The sequence below is a fragment of the Vicugna pacos genome, chromosome 2 (assembly GCF_048564905.1).
Source record: "Vicugna pacos chromosome 2, VicPac4, whole genome shotgun sequence".
Classification (NCBI taxonomy): Eukaryota; Metazoa; Chordata; class Mammalia; order Artiodactyla; family Camelidae; genus Vicugna; species Vicugna pacos.
Genome location: NC_132988.1, coordinates 71,202,240 through 71,221,609, shown reverse-complemented (window position 1 = coordinate 71,221,609; position 19,370 = coordinate 71,202,240). Strand labels below are relative to the sequence as shown.

The 19,370-nt window shown below is 37.2% G+C and overlaps 1 protein-coding gene across 3 annotated transcripts; it reads right to left on the bottom strand.

Moving 5' to 3' along the window:
- Nucleotides 1-287: 287 nt before the first annotated feature.
- AREG (amphiregulin) lies at nucleotides 288-19,334 on the bottom strand. 3 transcript variants are annotated; one of them, XM_072941395.1, is made up of 7 exons: nucleotides 17,442-17,544; nucleotides 16,799-16,910; nucleotides 15,446-15,694; nucleotides 12,658-12,859; nucleotides 11,783-11,938; nucleotides 9,539-9,650; nucleotides 288-410 (listed from the first exon to the last, which is right to left on the bottom strand). In XM_072941395.1, the coding sequence occupies exons 2-6, from the start codon at nucleotides 16,857-16,859 to the stop codon at nucleotides 9,557-9,559; spliced, it is 762 nt and encodes a 253-aa protein (XP_072797496.1). In that variant the 5' UTR covers nucleotides 16,860-16,910; nucleotides 17,442-17,544; the 3' UTR covers nucleotides 288-410; nucleotides 9,539-9,556. The 3 variants fall into 3 exon arrangements, with proteins under 3 accessions (XP_072797496.1, XP_072797501.1, XP_006212596.1); XM_072941400.1 differs by lacking the exons at nucleotides 288-410; nucleotides 17,442-17,544 and adding exons at nucleotides 7,638-7,812; nucleotides 19,248-19,334; XM_006212534.2 differs by lacking the exon at nucleotides 288-410 and adding an exon at nucleotides 7,638-7,812 and having other exon boundaries at nucleotides 17,442-17,543.
- Between the last annotated feature and the right edge of the window lie 36 nt (nucleotides 19,335-19,370).

Genomic DNA, 19,370 nt, shown 5'->3' with positions numbered 1-19,370 from the left:
TTGATTGATTAAATGATTAATGTCTAAGCAGTGGGGGTATTAAAGGGTCTACACTCACATGGGTGGTATAGTAGAGTCCTTAAGAGCCAGTGTCCTGAAATAAGTCCCTCACTGATGTGTGCTCTCCCTTTATGGGTAAGGGTCACAGAGGTATGCAGTGCCTTGCTCTGCAGCACACATTAAGATTTCTGAAATAAAATATCCCCACTAATTGCTGTGTGTATGAATGTTCATGCTATGTTCCTGTGAATGATATTAAACTCATGTAATGTAGAATACCTTTTATGAAGCACCAAATCTGTATAAGCAATAAGATTATTCTTAAGTTCACTCTGGGTTTACTTCCAGTTATTTTCTTGACAGTGAAGTATGACTTCGTCACCAAATTTTCGGCCTTCAAGATGAGAATCCTGCAATAAAAATATAAAAAAAAAAAGAGTTCAGGAATTTTCCCTACCTAGAGAGGATATGCACCAAATGAATTGAGAAGGAAATGTGATGTATGTCACTCACAATCTACTTGTTGTTGAGCTCTGTGGAATTGCTTCTAAGTATAACTTTTGCACTTACCAGAGGTGAAGACTGCTAATGTCTGTCCTCTACCCCTTCCAATATCATACCTAAGGTGAGATAGCATGGTAGTTATGAGAGCAAGAGAGCCTGAAACCTGCATTTCATTTCTATATCTATCATTTGTGTGGCTTTGAACAAGTTACTATAACTCTATGCTTTAGTATCTCCATGTGTCATATGGGCGGTTAATATCTAATTGGATTGTTGTAAGGAATGAAAAAATTTATACATGCAAAGTGCTTCAACCTCATGTGACACATTTTAAGCCCTAATTAAAGTTAGTTCTTACATGCTGGAGCTTTGGAGTTTGCCCAGTAAGAGAGTCCTTTCAACATTGTTCTCCTCTCCATACAATTTTATAGCATATGTCATACATTTTATTCAGAAAGTCTTTCCTATACTGTGTCCCTCCATCCCACTTTCAAACTTATCCATGCCATGCTCAAAGTATGGGATAATCTACACCATTAAAAGTTATATTATATAATAATATTTAATGATATGGAGAGATATTTATAATATATTTTAAGTGAAATTTTTAAAGCAGTATGAAAAGTATGATAATTTTTTTCTTAAGTAACAGACATATGCTGATGAAGTATTTAGAGGAACGCTACTTAACACTGGAAGCTACCATAATGGTCAGTTGGCCCAACCTCTCCATACTATACAGATTTCACTTGACTGCTTATTCCCTCCTGCCAGGATTCAGACATATTCTTCGCTTACATGTTTTCATTAACAGAGAATTCAGAAATGCAGTTGCAGTAAAGTCTACTGTTAGGTTGTTCTCAGGTATTTCTTACTTACATTGAACAAAATCAACCCTTAAGAACTGAAACAACAGAAACACTTTATTTTCTCTGGAGTAACAGAGCAATTCTACTTTTGAATAGATGAGGTTTAAAGATTTAACTAGAGTCTTTATTTCCCCCAATTCTCTCTCCTCCAGGCTAAGTCCTTCATGTTCTTCCAAGTTTCTTATCTCTCTCTGTTGCCAGTGCCACTACATTCTATTTCAATTTACTTTTATCCCTCGCCTGACCCACTGAAAGACTTGAGTCACCTCAGCAATCAATCTACCCCCTCTCCGTCCTTCTCCTCTAGTTCATTCTCCACGTAGCAACACAGTACGTTAATCAGATTCTGAGACTTTCCACTTTTAAGTCAAACTCCCCACTGCGCTCACACACGGGTCTAAATGCCAGTGGCCTGTGGAAGATTTGGCCTAGTTTCCCTCCCTGCCTCTCTCCTCATCACAGCACCTCAAGGGGCCTCATAATTTCCTCCATCCTTATCTTACCAGGTGCCCCCACACCTCTCTTCTCAGACTGGTCCTTTCTTGGCCTTCAAGTACCAACTAAGTGACATCTCCTCAGTGAGGCCTTCTATCTGGTCTACAGCAACCCTCCCTCAACCCCATAATTTAATCATAATTTAAGTCTCATATTTATTACCTTCACCTATCATGATTTTATGCATTTTTTTTTCAGTTTCTTTTTTTTTTTCTTGAACTTGGGTGCACAGGACTGAATTAAATATTCTTCTCAGTTAGACCTCCCATTGTTTTAATTAGTTAATTCTTATAACCTTCCCCACAACTTTCCCAACTCCTATTGGTCACCTTTCCCTCACTGTTACAACCATTCTAATATTTTACGTGAGTTTTTATATTTAATAAACACAAGTGTTATTTAATTAATATAATTTGTGACATTTGTAAAATGTGTATTTAATTAATGTAAGCAATTGTAAATTGTCTTGGTTTATGTCATATCTGCTTCAGCACTACCTTTTAAAAATTTTATATTTAAAACAAAATCTGCCTATACTACTATGAGTATACCTCATTTGTTTCTAATTGCTGCATTGTGTTCTGCAGTGTGTACCCACCACATTTGATTTTGCATTATTAGGTAGTCAACAGCTAGATTATATCTAATTCTCCACTATCATAAACAACACAGCAGCGAACATCCTCATGCACGTCCCTTTGTGGGCCTATATGTCTTAGGAATATGTTCACTCTGGGTAACAGGACATATTTATTTTTAATTTGATTAAGTACTACCCAAATGGCAGTTCTAGGCTAACCTCCAACCAGTAATGTTTAAGGGTCTCTATGTCCACAAGCTTCTGCAAAAATTATTCGTCATTCTATTTTTGCAAATCTGACAGGCATAAAGAGATATTCTGTTGTGTTTTTGATTTGTATTTCTACCATTTCCAGTAAGTTTGAACATTTCTTTATATTCAGGGCCATGATATACAGATGAGTGCAAGGTGCTTACAAAAGAGCATCCAATCAAGAATGCGAGTGGGAGCTGAGCTCCGGCCCACACCCACGCTGTGTGTCCTGGCCTGGCCTGGGACAATAGCTGTCTGGAGGAAAAGCTGACTTTTGCTAATTCTCAGCAAAGCAACATCTGGGCCAGTACTAGTCCAAATAACATGGTTGTTACTCACTTAGGTTTCACATTCTAGGAATTCCTTGCTCATAAACTTTCCCCCTTTTAAGCTGAAGGTCCTGCATTTTCATGTTGATTTTTAGTCATCCCTTACATATCATAATCCCTTTTTGGCATTAGACATTGCATAGTTCTCCTTTCTGTCAACAGTCTGTAAAATTTGTCCATGACATTCTTCTTTTAACCAAACTTCCTAATTTTGACATAATCAAAAAATAGTTCATTTTTCTCTGGATTGTTTTTAATTGTGAGGTTTTACTTAAATCCTTCCTCAATCTTAACTCACAAGGATATTTTCCTGCATCATTTTGTATTGACTTTACAGTGTTATATTTCACATTTGGATATTTAATCTTCATGAGATTTACCTTTGACTATGATATAAGGTAATCCTCCGATTTTATTCTTCTCCACGTTCTGAGACTCTTTTCTCTACAGTATTTGCTAAGCAGTCATTTTTTCCCTATTAATTTGTAGTGCTCTCTTTATCATGCTATAAATTGTCGCTGAGCTCTCTGTGTTGTTCCATTAGTCCCTTTGCCATACTTACTCTAGAGTCACACTCTTTTATTACTTTACTTTGTATATGTCTTTATATATAAGATTTCTTGTTTTGCTTTTTTCCCCAAAATGGCAAGTTTTCACTTCTTTTCTTATGCAAATTATAGAATATGGTATATGAAGTTCATCAAATGACCCATTTGGAATTTTGATTAGCATTCTGTTGAATTTAAAGATTATTCAGAAAGAGAATTAACCTGTTCACAGTCTACAGTCTAAGAGAAAGGAGTATTTATCCATGACAGATTTCTTTGTTTTCTTTAAGAGGTATCCACATTTTTCTTAAATGAAATCTCATGTATTCATTTTCAATACATGTATATCTTACAGTTTTTTAGCAAATATGAGTGCTATTTTATCTTTTAAGATTCAGATAAATTGTCATTGGAAAGTACTATTAATTTTGGAATTTTATAATTATATCTGACAATCTCAAGGAATTATCTTACAAATTCTAATAGTTGGCATACTGATTGTATTGGCTATTCTAGATAGATTATCATATTATCTGCAAACAGGGACACATATATTTATTACAAATTCTTATATCTCTTATGTTTACTTATTTTCTTTCAATTTTAGTAAGAATTTTTGTGCTATGTTACATAATGGGCATCCTTGCCTCATTCCTAATCTTAAAGGGAAAGCATCTATAGATTTGCTACTAAGTATAAATTCAGCTGTTTATTTTAGTATACAGCTTTTATCAAACACAAGAAGTGTCCTATTCCTAGTTTTAAAATATTTTAAATTATAAGTAAATTTTGCACTTAAAGGCTTTCTCTGCCTTTAATAAGAAAACACTTTTGAACTCTATCTTGCATAATAAAAAAGTCTAATTTTTAAACTCTATTTTATATAACAACGGTATACTTTCTTATGTTGAACTTTCCTTGCATTTCTGGTAAAAGCTCTACTCTCATAATGTAATTTTAAGAATATACTTGTGAATTTTCACATTTATGGTCATAAGTAAAATGTGCCCATATTTTTTTTCCTTATGTTGCTGTTGTACAAATTGGCACTAGCATCATACATTAAGCTGGGCAGATTTCACTCTTTCTCTATATTCTGAACTACTATAAAGTCATATGGGTTCAGTTTCTCTTTGGGTGGATGGGGATATGAGCTCTGATCACTCCATTTTTTATTATTTATTGGTTTAAGTTTTTTATTTTTACTATTAGACATTTTTCACATTTTTGGCACTTTTGTAGACATTTATCCATTACATCTTGGGTTTTTATATATTAGTGCCATCTTACAACCATGAGGACAGAACAGTAGCAAGAGGGAAAGGACCTGGATATTTAATACTACTGTTGGACAGTTGAATTAAGCAAACTTAGAGTATCATACCTTTCTATGTCATTTATTAGGGAAAGTAATGTCTCTTTAAGCTACTAAAATTTATTTATGAATGTGAATTCTAATACTTTTTCTCTTTTTTTCTTACTTTTAAAATCTGTTGTTCCTGTAGGTAATTCTCCTTTTCCTTTCTACCTTTTTTAATGTACTGTTTCTTCATTTTGATCAATTTTAACACAGATCTATCTTATTAATTTTTCCAAAGAATAGCCTATTGGCTTTGTTATTCAATTATCTTTATCATTTATTTCTGCCCTATGTAAATATTTTTATTCCTATTTCCTTAGGTTTATTCAATTGATCTTTTTTCTAAATTTTGAGTTTAATACATAGCTTAAGTTTCTTTCCCTTTTAAGCTTTTCTTATTTCTGATAAATATGTTTAAATCTACAAATTGTCTATTAAGTACTACTTTAACTGAGTGTCATACATTTTGACAAATAAAACATTTTCATTCAGTTCTAAGTATTTTGTAATTTTCATTAAAATAATTTTTAACTCAGTAGATTTTTATAATGTGCAATATCCAAACATACAACAGTTTTTGTTATCCTTTAAAATTTTTTCTGATTGTATTCTATTATAACTTAAACTGCCAACCACCTCACTATCAGGACACACACACACAAACACACACACACACACAGAGCCATTTATGACACACACTTGGTCTCCCCAGAGAGACCTGAAAGAAGGTTAAATTTCACTGTCGAGAGTATCACTATGATTATAGTAAACTCTCAATAAAGATTTATTAAATTAATGATTGAATGGACATAGTATATGTGTATGTGCGTGTGTATATATATATATAAGATATATATACATATATGTAATTTGAAAGGTTGGCGATTAAGGTGAATATATTTAAACAAGGTATTACTAAGGAATTATGTTGATTTCTAAGCCATGGAAGAAAACCAGTGTCATTACTTTAGTCATACTTCATAAGGGTCAAATCCATCAAACAAAGTGAATTATTAATTACTGAGTGGATGACTACCTGCTTTGACACTGCCTAAAACCCTTTATTCTGCCATTTCCTTCTGTTCCTAAGTTTATGGATACTTCTCCTTAGGACTTACGAGATGCTGCTTTTCAGTAAACTGTGTGTGCCTGGTACATAGTTGGAGTTTAATAATTATTTGTAGTTATTTATTGAATGAATAACCAAGTAGCTAAGAAGTAAGAGTTGCATTGTTCAGCAATAACCCAGCCACTTCAGCAGTTGCCCCACCTATACACCCTGGGGCGATTCTGTTTCTAAGCACATTGGCCCTTCCTGTAACCCACCTGTATTTCATTGCCAGAGGACTTTCTTTGGCTATTGGAGTTCACTTTGCCTACACAGACCAGGGAATTAATCTCACCCACCCAAGTATTTTAAAAATTGTGAATAAAATTTTTGGATAAATATTTCAGCTTTCTTACTCTTTGAGTGGGCTAAAACTAAGGTGTGCATTCTACACTGTAAGGGAAGTTTTATAGACTGGAAAACTTTGTGAAGATGAAATAGGTAGATAAAAAGTGTCATCTTATCTGAATTTGAAGAAATAATCTAAGTACCTTATGAGTGGCAATTTTAAACCATGCCAAATTGGTATGTAGATAGTATTCTCCAAACCAAAAACAAACACCTTGACTATAGGAAAAGTAGAAGAGATTGGAGTTTAAGTGAACCAGCTCTGGAGCCACAGAGCCTAATTGCCGTTTACTAGCTGTGTGGCAAGTTACTTAATCTCTTTAAGGCTTACTTTTCTTACCTATAAAATGTATTTACCTTCTAAGGAAGTTCTGAGGATTAAGAGGGCAAAGATTTGGTGAATGGGATGCTAGAAACAGATGGAAGTGTTGATGCTGGAGGCACCTTTCATTTACGAAATTCTGCGAGATGATTGCCAAAATCATGCTTATAATTGGTTAATTTTCTCAAGGTATTCCCTGCACATTATAAAGGTTGTTTTGCTTTTCATGGGAGTAACTTAGTTGACCAGCCAGGAACCAGACTGTGAGTCATTCCATAACATTAATGTTCTTAAAAGAACACCCACCACAAATACAGACATATTTGTTTAAAATAGCTTAGGAAAAGAGTAGCAAGTGGAGGAAAAAAAGGAGTAGGTTTTAGATGCTTTATACATTTATGTCATGATATTAGGGAAAGAGGTCTCAAATCTAAATACTTCCTGGTTCTCTCGAAATGTCAAATTCAAACCTATTCTTGTGGTGATGATGATGATAAGCAGTATAATCTCTTTCTTTTATAATATCTGTGTCTACTGCAACAGAAAGGCCATTGCATGTGTTGATTTTAGAAGCTTTCATAATTAACAGGACCTGGAACAAGTCCTATATAGAATAAGAAAGACCAGTTTGGGATATTAGTATTTGTGGGATAAGTGACTCTATAATTTTGCCATTAAGAGTGTTTTCTAAGAAAAGCTATAAATAAAAACGAAACCATTAAAAAAAAATGAAGGAGAAGGAACTCCTTCTACAATGATCATCTAAAGATCATCCATGTGTTGGGAGAAAAATAACCTAAAGTCTTACACTCTCAAAACTAATATTCAGACTCTCAATCTGTTTGATTAAAAAAGTTTAATGAGCTGTAAAATAAATACACTTCCATTAAATATTAAATAAATTATTTACAACTTGAAAAAATACTTTTTATCTCCATGCATCTTTATGTACAGAAATAAGACTTAGCATTAAAAACTGACAATTGAAAGTTTAAAACCATCAGAACAAAAAGGTTCTGTTTTCTTATGATCCACTGAAAAGAGGAACCAACTCATCATTCATGCTTGTGACTTGGCAGCAACTCCGATCTGATACCCTGTTGGGAATTAAATAAAGAGTTAAGGATACGCTCAACTGCAACATAGCTTTAAGAAAATGTCAAAGAATAATCAGGAATCAGAATTTCTGTCAATTTTTTTCTCTAAGAAGTCCTGCGAAAATGCAAAGAGTTTTCCAGAAACAAACTAGCACTTTAACTTGAATCCCACTTCCAGATCTGCTTTGGTAATAGGCCTACTTAGACTGAAGACTGCATATGCTCAAACCAGTGTCATCAAATTCAGCTTAATAAAACCACAGCAACAGTCATGAGAAATAGTTTTCCAAACCAAATCTATGCAGTGGATATAATTACAAACAAAGATTAAAATGGCTCAGTGTATTTATGATACACAGTTAATTTAAGGTAATTAGTACCAAGGGCATAATAACAGCAGCTACCAGTTAATAGGCAGCCACTGTGTGCCAGCCCAGCATGTTCCTTTCCCTAAAGTCACCCCAGACCTCCTTTGAGACATTTCAATAGTCCTAAATAACCAAAAATTACCCTTATTCATGTTGGTGGTTTTAGCTTCAGAACATGAAGCCAATTCATTTATACATTTTGATGAATAAGTACTGAATATAGCATTGGCATGGATAATTATCTGTCTCATGAGTTATTGGGCTAATTCTGTAACAGGCTCAGAACATAAGGCTTGTGTTAACCAGTGCTAAACATAGTGGTTCTCCAAGCACCTGGAGCGTTAATTAAAAACGGAAGTACTGATTTAGTAGATTTAGGATTTGGCATAGGAATATGCGTATTTAATAAGCACCTCAAGTAATTCTTGAATCCACTGGGGGTAGAAAAGAGTAACTTAAGGATGTGACATCTTTCCTAGATGTCTTAGGAAATGGAGTTCCTTCTTCTGACCGAGTTGAAGTGTGTCCTTGATCTCCTTGTCTCCCTCTTCCTCTGGAAGTTTGCTTCACTAGCTGTTCACTTCAGTTTTCTATACCTTCTTTCCTCTCCTGACCACATGCTCACCTCTCCCTTTACAAAAAAGTTTAAAATAAGAGCTACTATATATACTGTAACCAATCTATCTCTCAAATTTGCACCTCTTCTCCCTTTTATTTAAAAAGACATGCTGCCTGCTATTTCCACTTCCCCACATTTGTGGTGCAAGCTCCCTGACATTGGCTCGCCACCATGTGAGCTCAATCTGCCATCTCAACCTTATCTTCCCCAACACCATTTGAACTGGGCCATTTTTCAAAAGTTTCCAATATAATCTAGTCCATCTCACAGTATGAATTTTCCTTTCCCTTTACAGTTGCTTATCCCACTCTCATTAGTTCTTTGACGCTCACTTCCAATGCCATCTGCACACACATCCTTTCCTGCTCCCTAAATGCATCCCACTGGATTCTCTCTCTCCTTCACTGGAAATTCCTCATATTCCATTAGTTCCTCTCTTAGGACACATTCTTTGCTCCCCCTAATATTCTCGTTCCTTACATTTTTTTTTCCCTATCTATTAAGCACTAAGTTCTTTGAGAATAGAATCTGTGTCTCCCTCATCATTAGATCCTTTATGATACTAAGGATATAGTCTGCTCTCAGCATTGAATTCTGTCACATGCTCAAAGAATAAGACTTTAATGTAGCCAATGTTCATATATTTAAGAAAACTTGCTTTTCTCATTTTTCTTCAGATAATAAGATGTTATTTTTTAATCATAGGATATTATTTAAAGATATCTTTTAAAACTCAAACCTGTAATATCATCTTCAGTTATGCTATGGCATGTGTATTTCCATTTTCTTGTCGAAGTTTCTTTCGTTCTTCTGCTGCACCTTCATATTCCCTGAAGTATCGTTTTCGAAGCCTTTGGAGAACAAGATATTCTACTGTCATCAAAGCTCTATTCATGTATATAGTGTCTGGGGTTTTTATGAATACAAGGAATTCCTTTTTGTAAGTCCTTATAGACCATTACATACTGATGGACCACTCCGCCAAACCAAAAACCAAACCCAGCTAAAACAGTATCACCTATGTTCTTTTTAAGGGGATCTTTATGTTGACGTCATAAAACATACTTCCAAAGGACTGAGATTTAAATAAATGTGCCTTGAGATGCAAACTTTCAGAAGACATGGAACACATCCATTTTTTCCTCCAAACTTAGCACAAATTGTGCCATGCACAATTGGAGGAAGAAGAAGATAGTATAGTTTTACCATAGAAGATCTGTATGCTTACACAAACTAATTTGAACGGTTAGATTTTTAAAAACAGGCTTACAAAACAAATTGAGTTTTATCTATTTGTAAATATAATCAGTACATCTAGTTTTATATATTACTATTTGCTACCAAAAAAGTCAATGGTCTGAAATGTCTTGGTATTGTACAAGCAATTCTATTTTTACTAGGTCTTTATCTACTAAATGTTGTAATTAAAATCCTAAGAATTTTAGTTGTGATGTTTGGGGAAAAATTAACTTCAATTATGAAAAAGCAGCTAGTATCTGCTATGTGTCTTAAATACAAGGAGAATATAAAAGGACAAGGTTTTTCTATACTTTTCCAAAGAATTTATTAAATATTCCAACTTGAATAATTACAAGTTGAAATAATTATTTCAAAACATCTTCCCTAACTGGCAATTTCTTCTTCTATCCTTCTATGTCAAATAGTAATGGTTTGTCTGAGGGTATGTTTCCCAAACATATTTGCATATCTGAGGTACTAACAGATCAAAATAATTTCTAGGCTGTGCAAAACTAATTTAAACCACACATCAAACTTTACATGCATCATAAAAGCGGTTTTTTTTAATGTGTCATTTTATTATTATCTGATCTGAGTTTAAAATAGTAGTAAACAATGGCAGAAGATAACCCCTTGTTTCCTGAATGGCAGGAGTAGTAGATCATGTACACAATCCAGTTGTTAAAGTAATTTACCAAGACCTAAAATTAGAATAATGAGTCTATTGCTTTTCCCAAGCTCTAGTAGCACATGAGTCATCACAGAGCCATTCACACCCTCCCCCAACTTCCTTAATTCACTGACTTTTGTTTGACAGACAATGCCATTTTTACATATTCACCAGTGTCTGCTGCCTAGAACAGTCTAGTCCTAACATTCATTGGTCATGCAGGGAAGTATGTGACCTGTTATTATGAGCACAGGGAAGGCACTGCGGGAACAGAACAGTAATAGAATTGTCCTTGCTTCCTATGCCGCGGCATATGGAGGAAATTTTTCTTTTTTAATAATTGAGTTCCCATATTGCATTTGACAATAACAAAACAGGCATCATAAGCTCTGAGTCGGTCAGCACCATGCTATATTCCTAACTCAGAATTTTGCATTCTAACAGGAGCAGAAGACATATCTTTTCTTGGCGCCTGGTCTGGTTTGAAGCTCTTCGTGATTTTTTTTAGTACTAAAGCAGTATATCTGACAACCTACTCTGGTTTTATTTATTTTTGGGGGAGGGGGGAGATCATTAGATTTATTTGTTTATATATATATTTTTTTCTAATGGAGGTACTGGGGCTTGAACCAGGACCTCACACATGCTACATGCATGCTAAGCACATGCTCTACCACTGAGCTATACCCTCCCTGCCCCTGACAACCTACTCTGAATCAGGCCTTAATTAGCTTCTGGGAGGCTTGCTTAAGCTTAATACAGTCACAGAAGATACCAACACTCTGAAACTCGGAAGTAACCATGATTAAACATAAAACATGAAACAAGACCATCAATTTTTAAGTTCAAGAAAAGGGCTTCATATATTGTTTCAATAGTGGCCAAAGTAATATATATTTGACCATATTCTGTGATCTTTGTCAATGAAGTGCTTATGAACAAATATGACCAAAGATCATGTGTCACCAACAGAATAATTCATCTAAAATTTGATACCACATTGTGATAGAAATTACTGAAAAGAATTAACCTGGCATTATTTTGTCAGGAAATTTTAAGCCATGCCATACTTACTGGACTGTAATAATGACAGCGATAGCTGTGAAGCTCATGGCAGAGACAAAGGCAGCTATGGCTGCTAAGGCAATTTTTGATAAATCACTGTCAACCATGCTGTGAGTCTTCATGGACTTTTCCCCACATCGTTCACCAAAGTATTCCTGATGACATCTGCAAACAACCCACATTTTAAAATTATAATCACTGAAAACTTTCTGTATATTTTATGTCTACTTTCCAGATCATAAACAACAATTAATTCTAACATTAAAAAAAAAAGGTCATGCCATATGTTTGTATTGCAAAATGATGAGACAGAATGCATTTGACCCAAAGCTCTATTAGTATAAGAACAAGTTGAGATTAGTTTGGGTGTGATATTCCAAGAAGACACACCTTTTCATTCTTTGTGATCCTTCTATGACCAACTGATGAGTTCAGTGGCTGATTATGCAGCTAATACATTCCACTATCATTTAATGTGCTAGCGGCTTTGGGAGGGTGGGGAGCCAGAACAACATTATGTGAAAAGGACTTTTAGCTCCTTTTTAACAGGAGGTTTTATAAAATTTGTATTGTAAAATGGTGGTTTCCATCAGGGTTCAGCAAACTACAGCCCATGGGTCAGATCTGGCCATTTGCCAGGTCTTTTACAGCATGTTAAGACAAGAATGGTTTTTCCATTTTTAAATGGCTATATTTTAGTAGGTGATATAAGTACAAACATAATCTTGAGCCATGAAGCTGAAAATATTTCCTATGTAGTTCTTAAAGAAAAAGTTTGCCAACCCTTGGTTTATACATTGAAGAAGATAAATGGTTTTCTGCAGCTAGAGCTTTCAGACACAGTGTTAGGAATATAGAATTCTACGTAAGTTAGGGAAACTTACTGGCATGTTACTGTTTCCAGGTGCTCTATATATTTGCATTCTCCATGAATACAGAAATTTTGGAATTTTGCATCACATGGATTTTTCTTCTTTCTGTTTCTTCTATTTTTTCCATTTTTGCCTCCCTTTTTCTTTCTTTTGGGTTTATCTGAAGTCTTTTCACTTTCTGTTTTGTTTTTCTTGGGCTTAACTACCTGTTCAACTAAAAAAAAAAAAATATTTATTGACCACAGTCTCTCTTCATCTTGAATACCATTTTGGAGACATGAGGGAAAGAAGTCCTACCAGTGAGAAGCTAATGGGGAGAAGAGTCATATTGGCCTCATTATTCAACACAATTCATACACAACAAAGGATGGAAAAAGAGAATGTATTGTGCGGCACTCAAAAATCCGAACCCTTTTGTCGTATAAATGTAGAAACATGTCTTTAATTTATTTATATCAGTATTATTATTGATAATAAAAGATACTTGGTTAAGAAAATTCATTGAATATTTTAAACACTTCTTGAATTTCTAATACATCCAAGTTCTTGGTAATGAGCAATAATTTAATTAAACCCAAACCAAGGTTGGATGTGTTATTACCATCCAGATGATACAAATGAGAAAAATGAAGTTGAGTAAAGACCAGTAACTTGCCCTAGGACATGTAGCTAGAAAATGGCATAGCTGGGATGTGAAAGCCAATAATTTCCCTACTTACTATGTTTTCTCTTGGAAAAGGTCAGTGCCATTAATTAAAGTGAGACCTGAGTATATTTGATGATTTTTTTTTATTCATGTCAGTCTTGTGCTCACTGTCATAATTGGGAATTAGCGTGTATTACTTGAGGTGGAGGAAACTGAGAATTATATATTAGCGTTCACCAATTTTCTCCAACTCACAGATTACAACAGATTATAGTTGATCGATACCTTCCAGGGAGCTCAATTCTGTGATCAATCTATTTGAAAAAACGGGGGTCCAGAAATATTTGTGCTTGATGCTTCAGAGATTCAGCTTAACTCTTCCGAACCACAGAAACCTTTGCTCAGTGTTATAGTTATGCAGGATGTAGCCTACCCTCACGCTAAGTAGAAGGAGGAGGAGTTTCCATGTTAGAGCTGTGCATTTTGTTCTACTAATCCCTGTATGGAATTATCTAAGCAAGATTTAGTAGAGCCAGTGAGAAGAGGAAAATATCATAATGTCATAATACAATTAGTTATAATGGTCCTGCAGCACATATTAGATAGAAGACACTAGAAACATAGGGAAGGGTATCAAAGATAGAACCCCGTGATTAAGGAAATTACAAATATTATGAGTATTTTAGTAGTTATTATAACAGCAGTCAGATTAGGAGCAATGTTTAATAGGTGGTAGATTGGGCAGAACATTTTTTGAGCTGCAATTTTTATACTGAAATTTTCTTCTGATGATAAAAAAGTACCACAAGTTGGGATAAGTCCTCTAACAGAAACATTGTAAGTCAATATTACTGCACTTTGTCAGATACATTACAAATTTTAGAGACATACAGTCACTACACTAACGTGCTGCAATAGACATTAACCCCAAGGCTTACCTTTCACTCTGTTTCACAATGCACTGCAATTCTAGGCACCAGCCATTCACACCATCAAAAATTTATTTGGCCTTTTGAAATGTTAACAACTTGAAACATCTTTAAGAGAACAGATTCTAGAGCCTTGACAGCCTAATCTCATCCCCCCCAAACTAAGAATTATAGATGGGTCCTTCCCCACCTTATGTAAAAGCAGAATTCTGATGCAAGGGAGGAAAGTGGAATGTTTGCTAAAGTTCTTCCCAACTGCCACTTCATCCAGGCACTGTCCCTGTGGTATCAACCATTATCTCTTCACCAGTTCTGGGAGCCGGACAGAGTGGGAGGAGACAGGGAAACTAAGGCCAAGAAAGAACAGCTTGCTTCCTGCCTCGATGCTAGATGCTCCTGGGATACCTAGGTCTGATTTACTGATGACCCCATCTTCTCTCAGACTACAAAGTGATATGAGGGTGATGAATAATGTGGCCCTTTACTTTGGTATCTTCATTTTAAGCAAATGCTCTTTTTTAAAGATCAGATAATAGCAAAGGAGAAGAAAAGTGTGGGTCACTATTACTGAGCTAGTTAAATAGTGATTTTTAGCAATGTAAAATCCAGGCATATTTATCCTTCTTTTATATTTCCCGAAAGTGGTATTGCTATTATTATCACCAATTTCTCAGCACCTAATACTTAAAGGCTAAGGTCCAATCGTTCTTTTCGCATTACTTCTTTCTACTCCCTTGTTTTGTGTTAAAATGCAGTTATTTAGGGAAACGTGGTGGGGAGGTGGATGTAAGAGCTGAGATACAAAGTAGACAGGACTGGTCTATGCCCACTTCTCAGAATGGGGGTCATGTGGCACAGTGGGAAAGCACACAGTAACTCGAAGCAAACAGACCAGAGTTCTCACTCTGGCTCAGCTGCTGGCCGGCTGTGGAACTCTGGGCAGAACATTTATCCCTTTTGAGCTTCACTTATCACATCTGTAAAATGACAATTCCGACTTCATAGCGTTGTTGTGAAGATTACACTTCATAGACCTAAAACGTTTGTTAGAGCTCCATACATACAAGGTGTGCCACAAGTAGCTCTTTCCATCTCAGCTCGTAGCTTACCTAGCAGGGTACACAACAATCATACACACAAAAAGCCACCAGAAGACTGGGAGAAAAGATTTCCTTTTGAAGCACCTTTGCTCACTGGCTACATCACTACCCTACCCTCTACTCACCTCTGACGGAATCATCCACGATATAGCCAGACATCTGTTGTTCGTTGTCGTACTCATCTGCGTAGTCATAGTCGATCCCTGAGGACAGTTCGCTACCAGGAGGCATTTCACTCACGGGAGAAATCTCACTCCCCCAGGACACGTCACTTCTTGAGGTAACACTAAATCCATCAGCATTGTGGTCCCCAGAAAGTGGTTCCCCTTTCCCAGAGTAAGTTTCATTGACGTCCAGTCCAGCAGCATAATAGGCTGTAGGAGCAAGAACAAGGGAAGAAAAGCAAAGGTAAGGGAGAATGCCTTTTCTCACCAGTCAGTTGCATTCGGGAGAACTGTTTACCTTCTAATATCAAAGCAATTAGTGCACATGTGCTATTGTTGGTGACTGAGTCACTTACGAAACCAACATCACATTTTGCCAACAAGCAAACTCAGCTGTTCCAATTACAGAGCTTCTTTCATTAAGGTTTTCTTCTTCACAGACAGTCTACATTAATTTCCACATCAAAAAATACTGCCAAATAGGCAAATTAATTTTATATAATTACTTAACAGGCAATGTCTAAACATTGCCATCATGTCACATACCAAACGCTTTTGCGTTTGCTGGAATGCTACCTGTCCCATTTTAATAAACAGATTCCAGAGATCAATACCAAATTTTCTTAATACGTGCTCACATTTTAAAAAGAATAGCTATATAAAATGTAAAAAGTAATATAAATAGTAGTTGACAATTGTTCTTATTGCAATTGTTTCTTATTGTTCTCACATAGAGAAGAAAATTACAGACTAGGTTAAAATTTGGGGGTCTAAGTTTCAAGCCCCTGCTTTATCAAGGTCTTTAAAAAAAAAAAAACAGCCCTAGAGTGATGCTTTTAACTTCTCCCTGTGATGATGCGAGGACCTCTAGAAGGGTAAAAACAAAGTCACTTGACAGAGGAGATGGAGAAGTTAGGCAGGAGGCTGCGCTCCTCGTCCAGGACTTAACTACGCTGCTCGATGGTCTGAGGAAATCACTGCACCTCTCTGGACTTTGGTTTCTTTACCTGTAAAACGAAGGGTTTGGATCACAGGATCTCTAAGTTCTCCTTCATCAGGACTAAAGTGAAAATACAAGGATTCTCCGGCATCCTCTTGCTGGCCCGGCACATCTCAAACACCTGCACGCTTTTCTCTTCCTCCCAGGGAGTAACTAACTATAGGCAGGGAGCCACCGTGACCACCTCCCGCGGGACAGAGCTGGGGTCGCCTCCCGAGAGCGGGTTTTGGAGAAACGGCAGCAGAATTCAAGAGGTGACCGTTCTGCCCGCGGCGGGAGAGGCGCCCGGCAGGCCAGAGCCGGGGTGTCCTCACCTGAGCCGAGGATCAAGAGCGACAGCACCACGGGCGCCGACGGCAGCGGCGGGGCTCTCATTGGTCCCTCGGAGCGGCGGCGTCGCGGTCTCTGGGGCAACTCTGCCGGGAGCTGCGGGCGGGACGAGGAGGTGGCGGCGGGGAGCTGGGACGGGGGCACCGAGCGGCTGTGCTCGCAGGCGCGGCTGGGCTCGCCGCGGGATCCCTGGGCTCCGACTCCGGCGCGGGTTCAAGGTGTGCGAACATTCCGGAGGCGCGGCGCGCACCTGCCGCTTTATAGGCCGGGCGGGGACCCGGGCATCGCCCGTGACGTCACGGCGGCCGGCGAGGTGGGTGGAGGCGGGCGGCCGCCCCGGGAGGGGTTACTACCCCAAAACCGCACACGGATGCCCGGCGCCCCACCCCCCGCGAGCACGGGAGCCGCTGGGAGGAAATGAAAGTTCCCCCACTGCAAGCTGAAGCAATACCAGCTCCACATTCGAGGGCGGGAGTTGGGTTTGGGAGCTAGTATCTGACATTAAAAATCCCATACTATCCGAAAATCCTCCGAACAGGCTTTGGCTGATCTTAATACTACGGCAGGGATTAACTAGAAAAGTTTCGTAGTGAGATGTAAAAGTACTTTAAGACAAGAGTGACTTACCAGTGATAGCTCGGTGTCTTTAACAAGGATAAAGAAGGTCTCTAAATGACTGGAGCGCGCGCTTCCTAATGAGACGCTGCTTTGTTTAACATCGGCCCCTGTCTCAACCCAGGGTCCTTTCCCGTCAACTACTGTGACGTGGCTAGAATTTTCAACCTCCTCTCTTCCCATTCTTCACGTGGTCCAAAGTCCTTATCAAAACGAATACTTATTGAGCATGCATTGTTGCCAAACTGTACACTCTAGCTACTCCATCTCATTCAAAAATCTTGCTAGGAAAGTACTATTTTCCAAACTGTTTTACGAGAGGGACCAATGTCAGCTTTACAAAGCAAGGAGAACTTCACACAGCTGGTCGCGGCAGAAGCCAGATGGATTTAACTTCAAGTTCTTCTGACTCTAAAATCTCTGTTCTCTCTAATGAAAGGGATTTATACTAAACTTCTCTTTGAAAAGAGTGTCTGGGGAGAATAATATTTATCCTAAAGGAATCATCTCTACTGGTAGTGTATTAGCATTTGGATGGAGGGTGGTGCCCAACTCTGTACCTCTTGAATCCCAAGATGAAAGGGCCAGCTGTTAGGGCCCATTTAGAACCTAGTAGGGCTTTTTGATCGTGAGAGGGGGAAGGAACTGCTTAACATGACCAACTTTGATGTAGAGACAACTCCAGAACTGATTTTTTCTTGACTTGAGGAAGAAAGGAAAAAAAAAAAAAAAAGCATTGTTGTCTCTTAGTGTTTCTGTCCTGAAGATATATATATCTCTTCTGTGATTGTTCCAGTAAAACAACTCTTTTAGGAATGTGGGTCACAGTGCATCTGTCCTAATTCTTGGAAACTTTTTAAAAGCTACGTATTTTTTTAATGGCATATTGTAGTAAAGTAGGCTAAATAACACCATGCATTTAGTAGGATAAAATAAGCAGTCATGAATCATGTCTTCTCTCTAATCGACATGTGTTGAGAGCATGTTTTGTGCAATCTACTTGTTTTATTTTTATGCATGGGGGCAATGAAGAGGTAGATTAAATGAAGACCTGCTCCCCTTCCTAGCAGAAAGTGAGAAATGGAACGAATACCAGACGGCAAGGTGTGAACAAGAATGGAAAACCAGACTAGAAAGGTGGCGGAGCCCATTCCAAGGTAAAGCAGGGGCCTGCCTGCATTGTCATCTTTTTTGATGGATGAGGCTATTGTGATTCAGAGGGATTCAGAGCCTTGCCCACAGATTTCAAAAGATGGTGGAGATTTTGTTTAGTGTGCAGGCTGTCACTATACTGTTGAACCTTTCTGCTCTCCTAAATTTTGATTTTGTACTAATCCTGTTCTTTCCTTTCTCCACTCTTTCTTCTTATTTAGGTGAAGGCAAATTGTGCATAGCTGTCACTGAAAGTGTTTTACTTTGTCTGAAGTGAAAGTGGGTTCTTTACATTGGAAATTGTTTAGTTTTTTCCAGTTGGAAATTTAGAGGGTGATAATTTATGCTGGTCTGGAATATACCATCGCATCATAGGGACAGAGTGCTTAGTGTGAGCTTTAGATTCAAACCAGTTGGGTTTTCATATATAAATTCCACCACACAATGTTTAAAAGACATGGATTCCTCATCTGAAAATAAGAATAAAGATACCCACTTGCTGTTAAGGAGATCAAATGAGATAAGATACATGAACAAGTAACACAGATCCTAGAGTGTGGTGAGTGCTCAGTACATAGTAACTATTATTAACTTGGACATTATGATAGTTACATTATGTTAATCATATTGAAGAACTATGTAACTCTTATAAAGGTAGCTACTCACAGAGCACATGAATTAATCTTCAGTATTTTCAAGCCATGAACTTTGTACCTACTTCACATTAAAGTTGAACATTTTGAACATTTTATGGTGCATTATAGGGTATCACGGGGCGTCATCATAGTT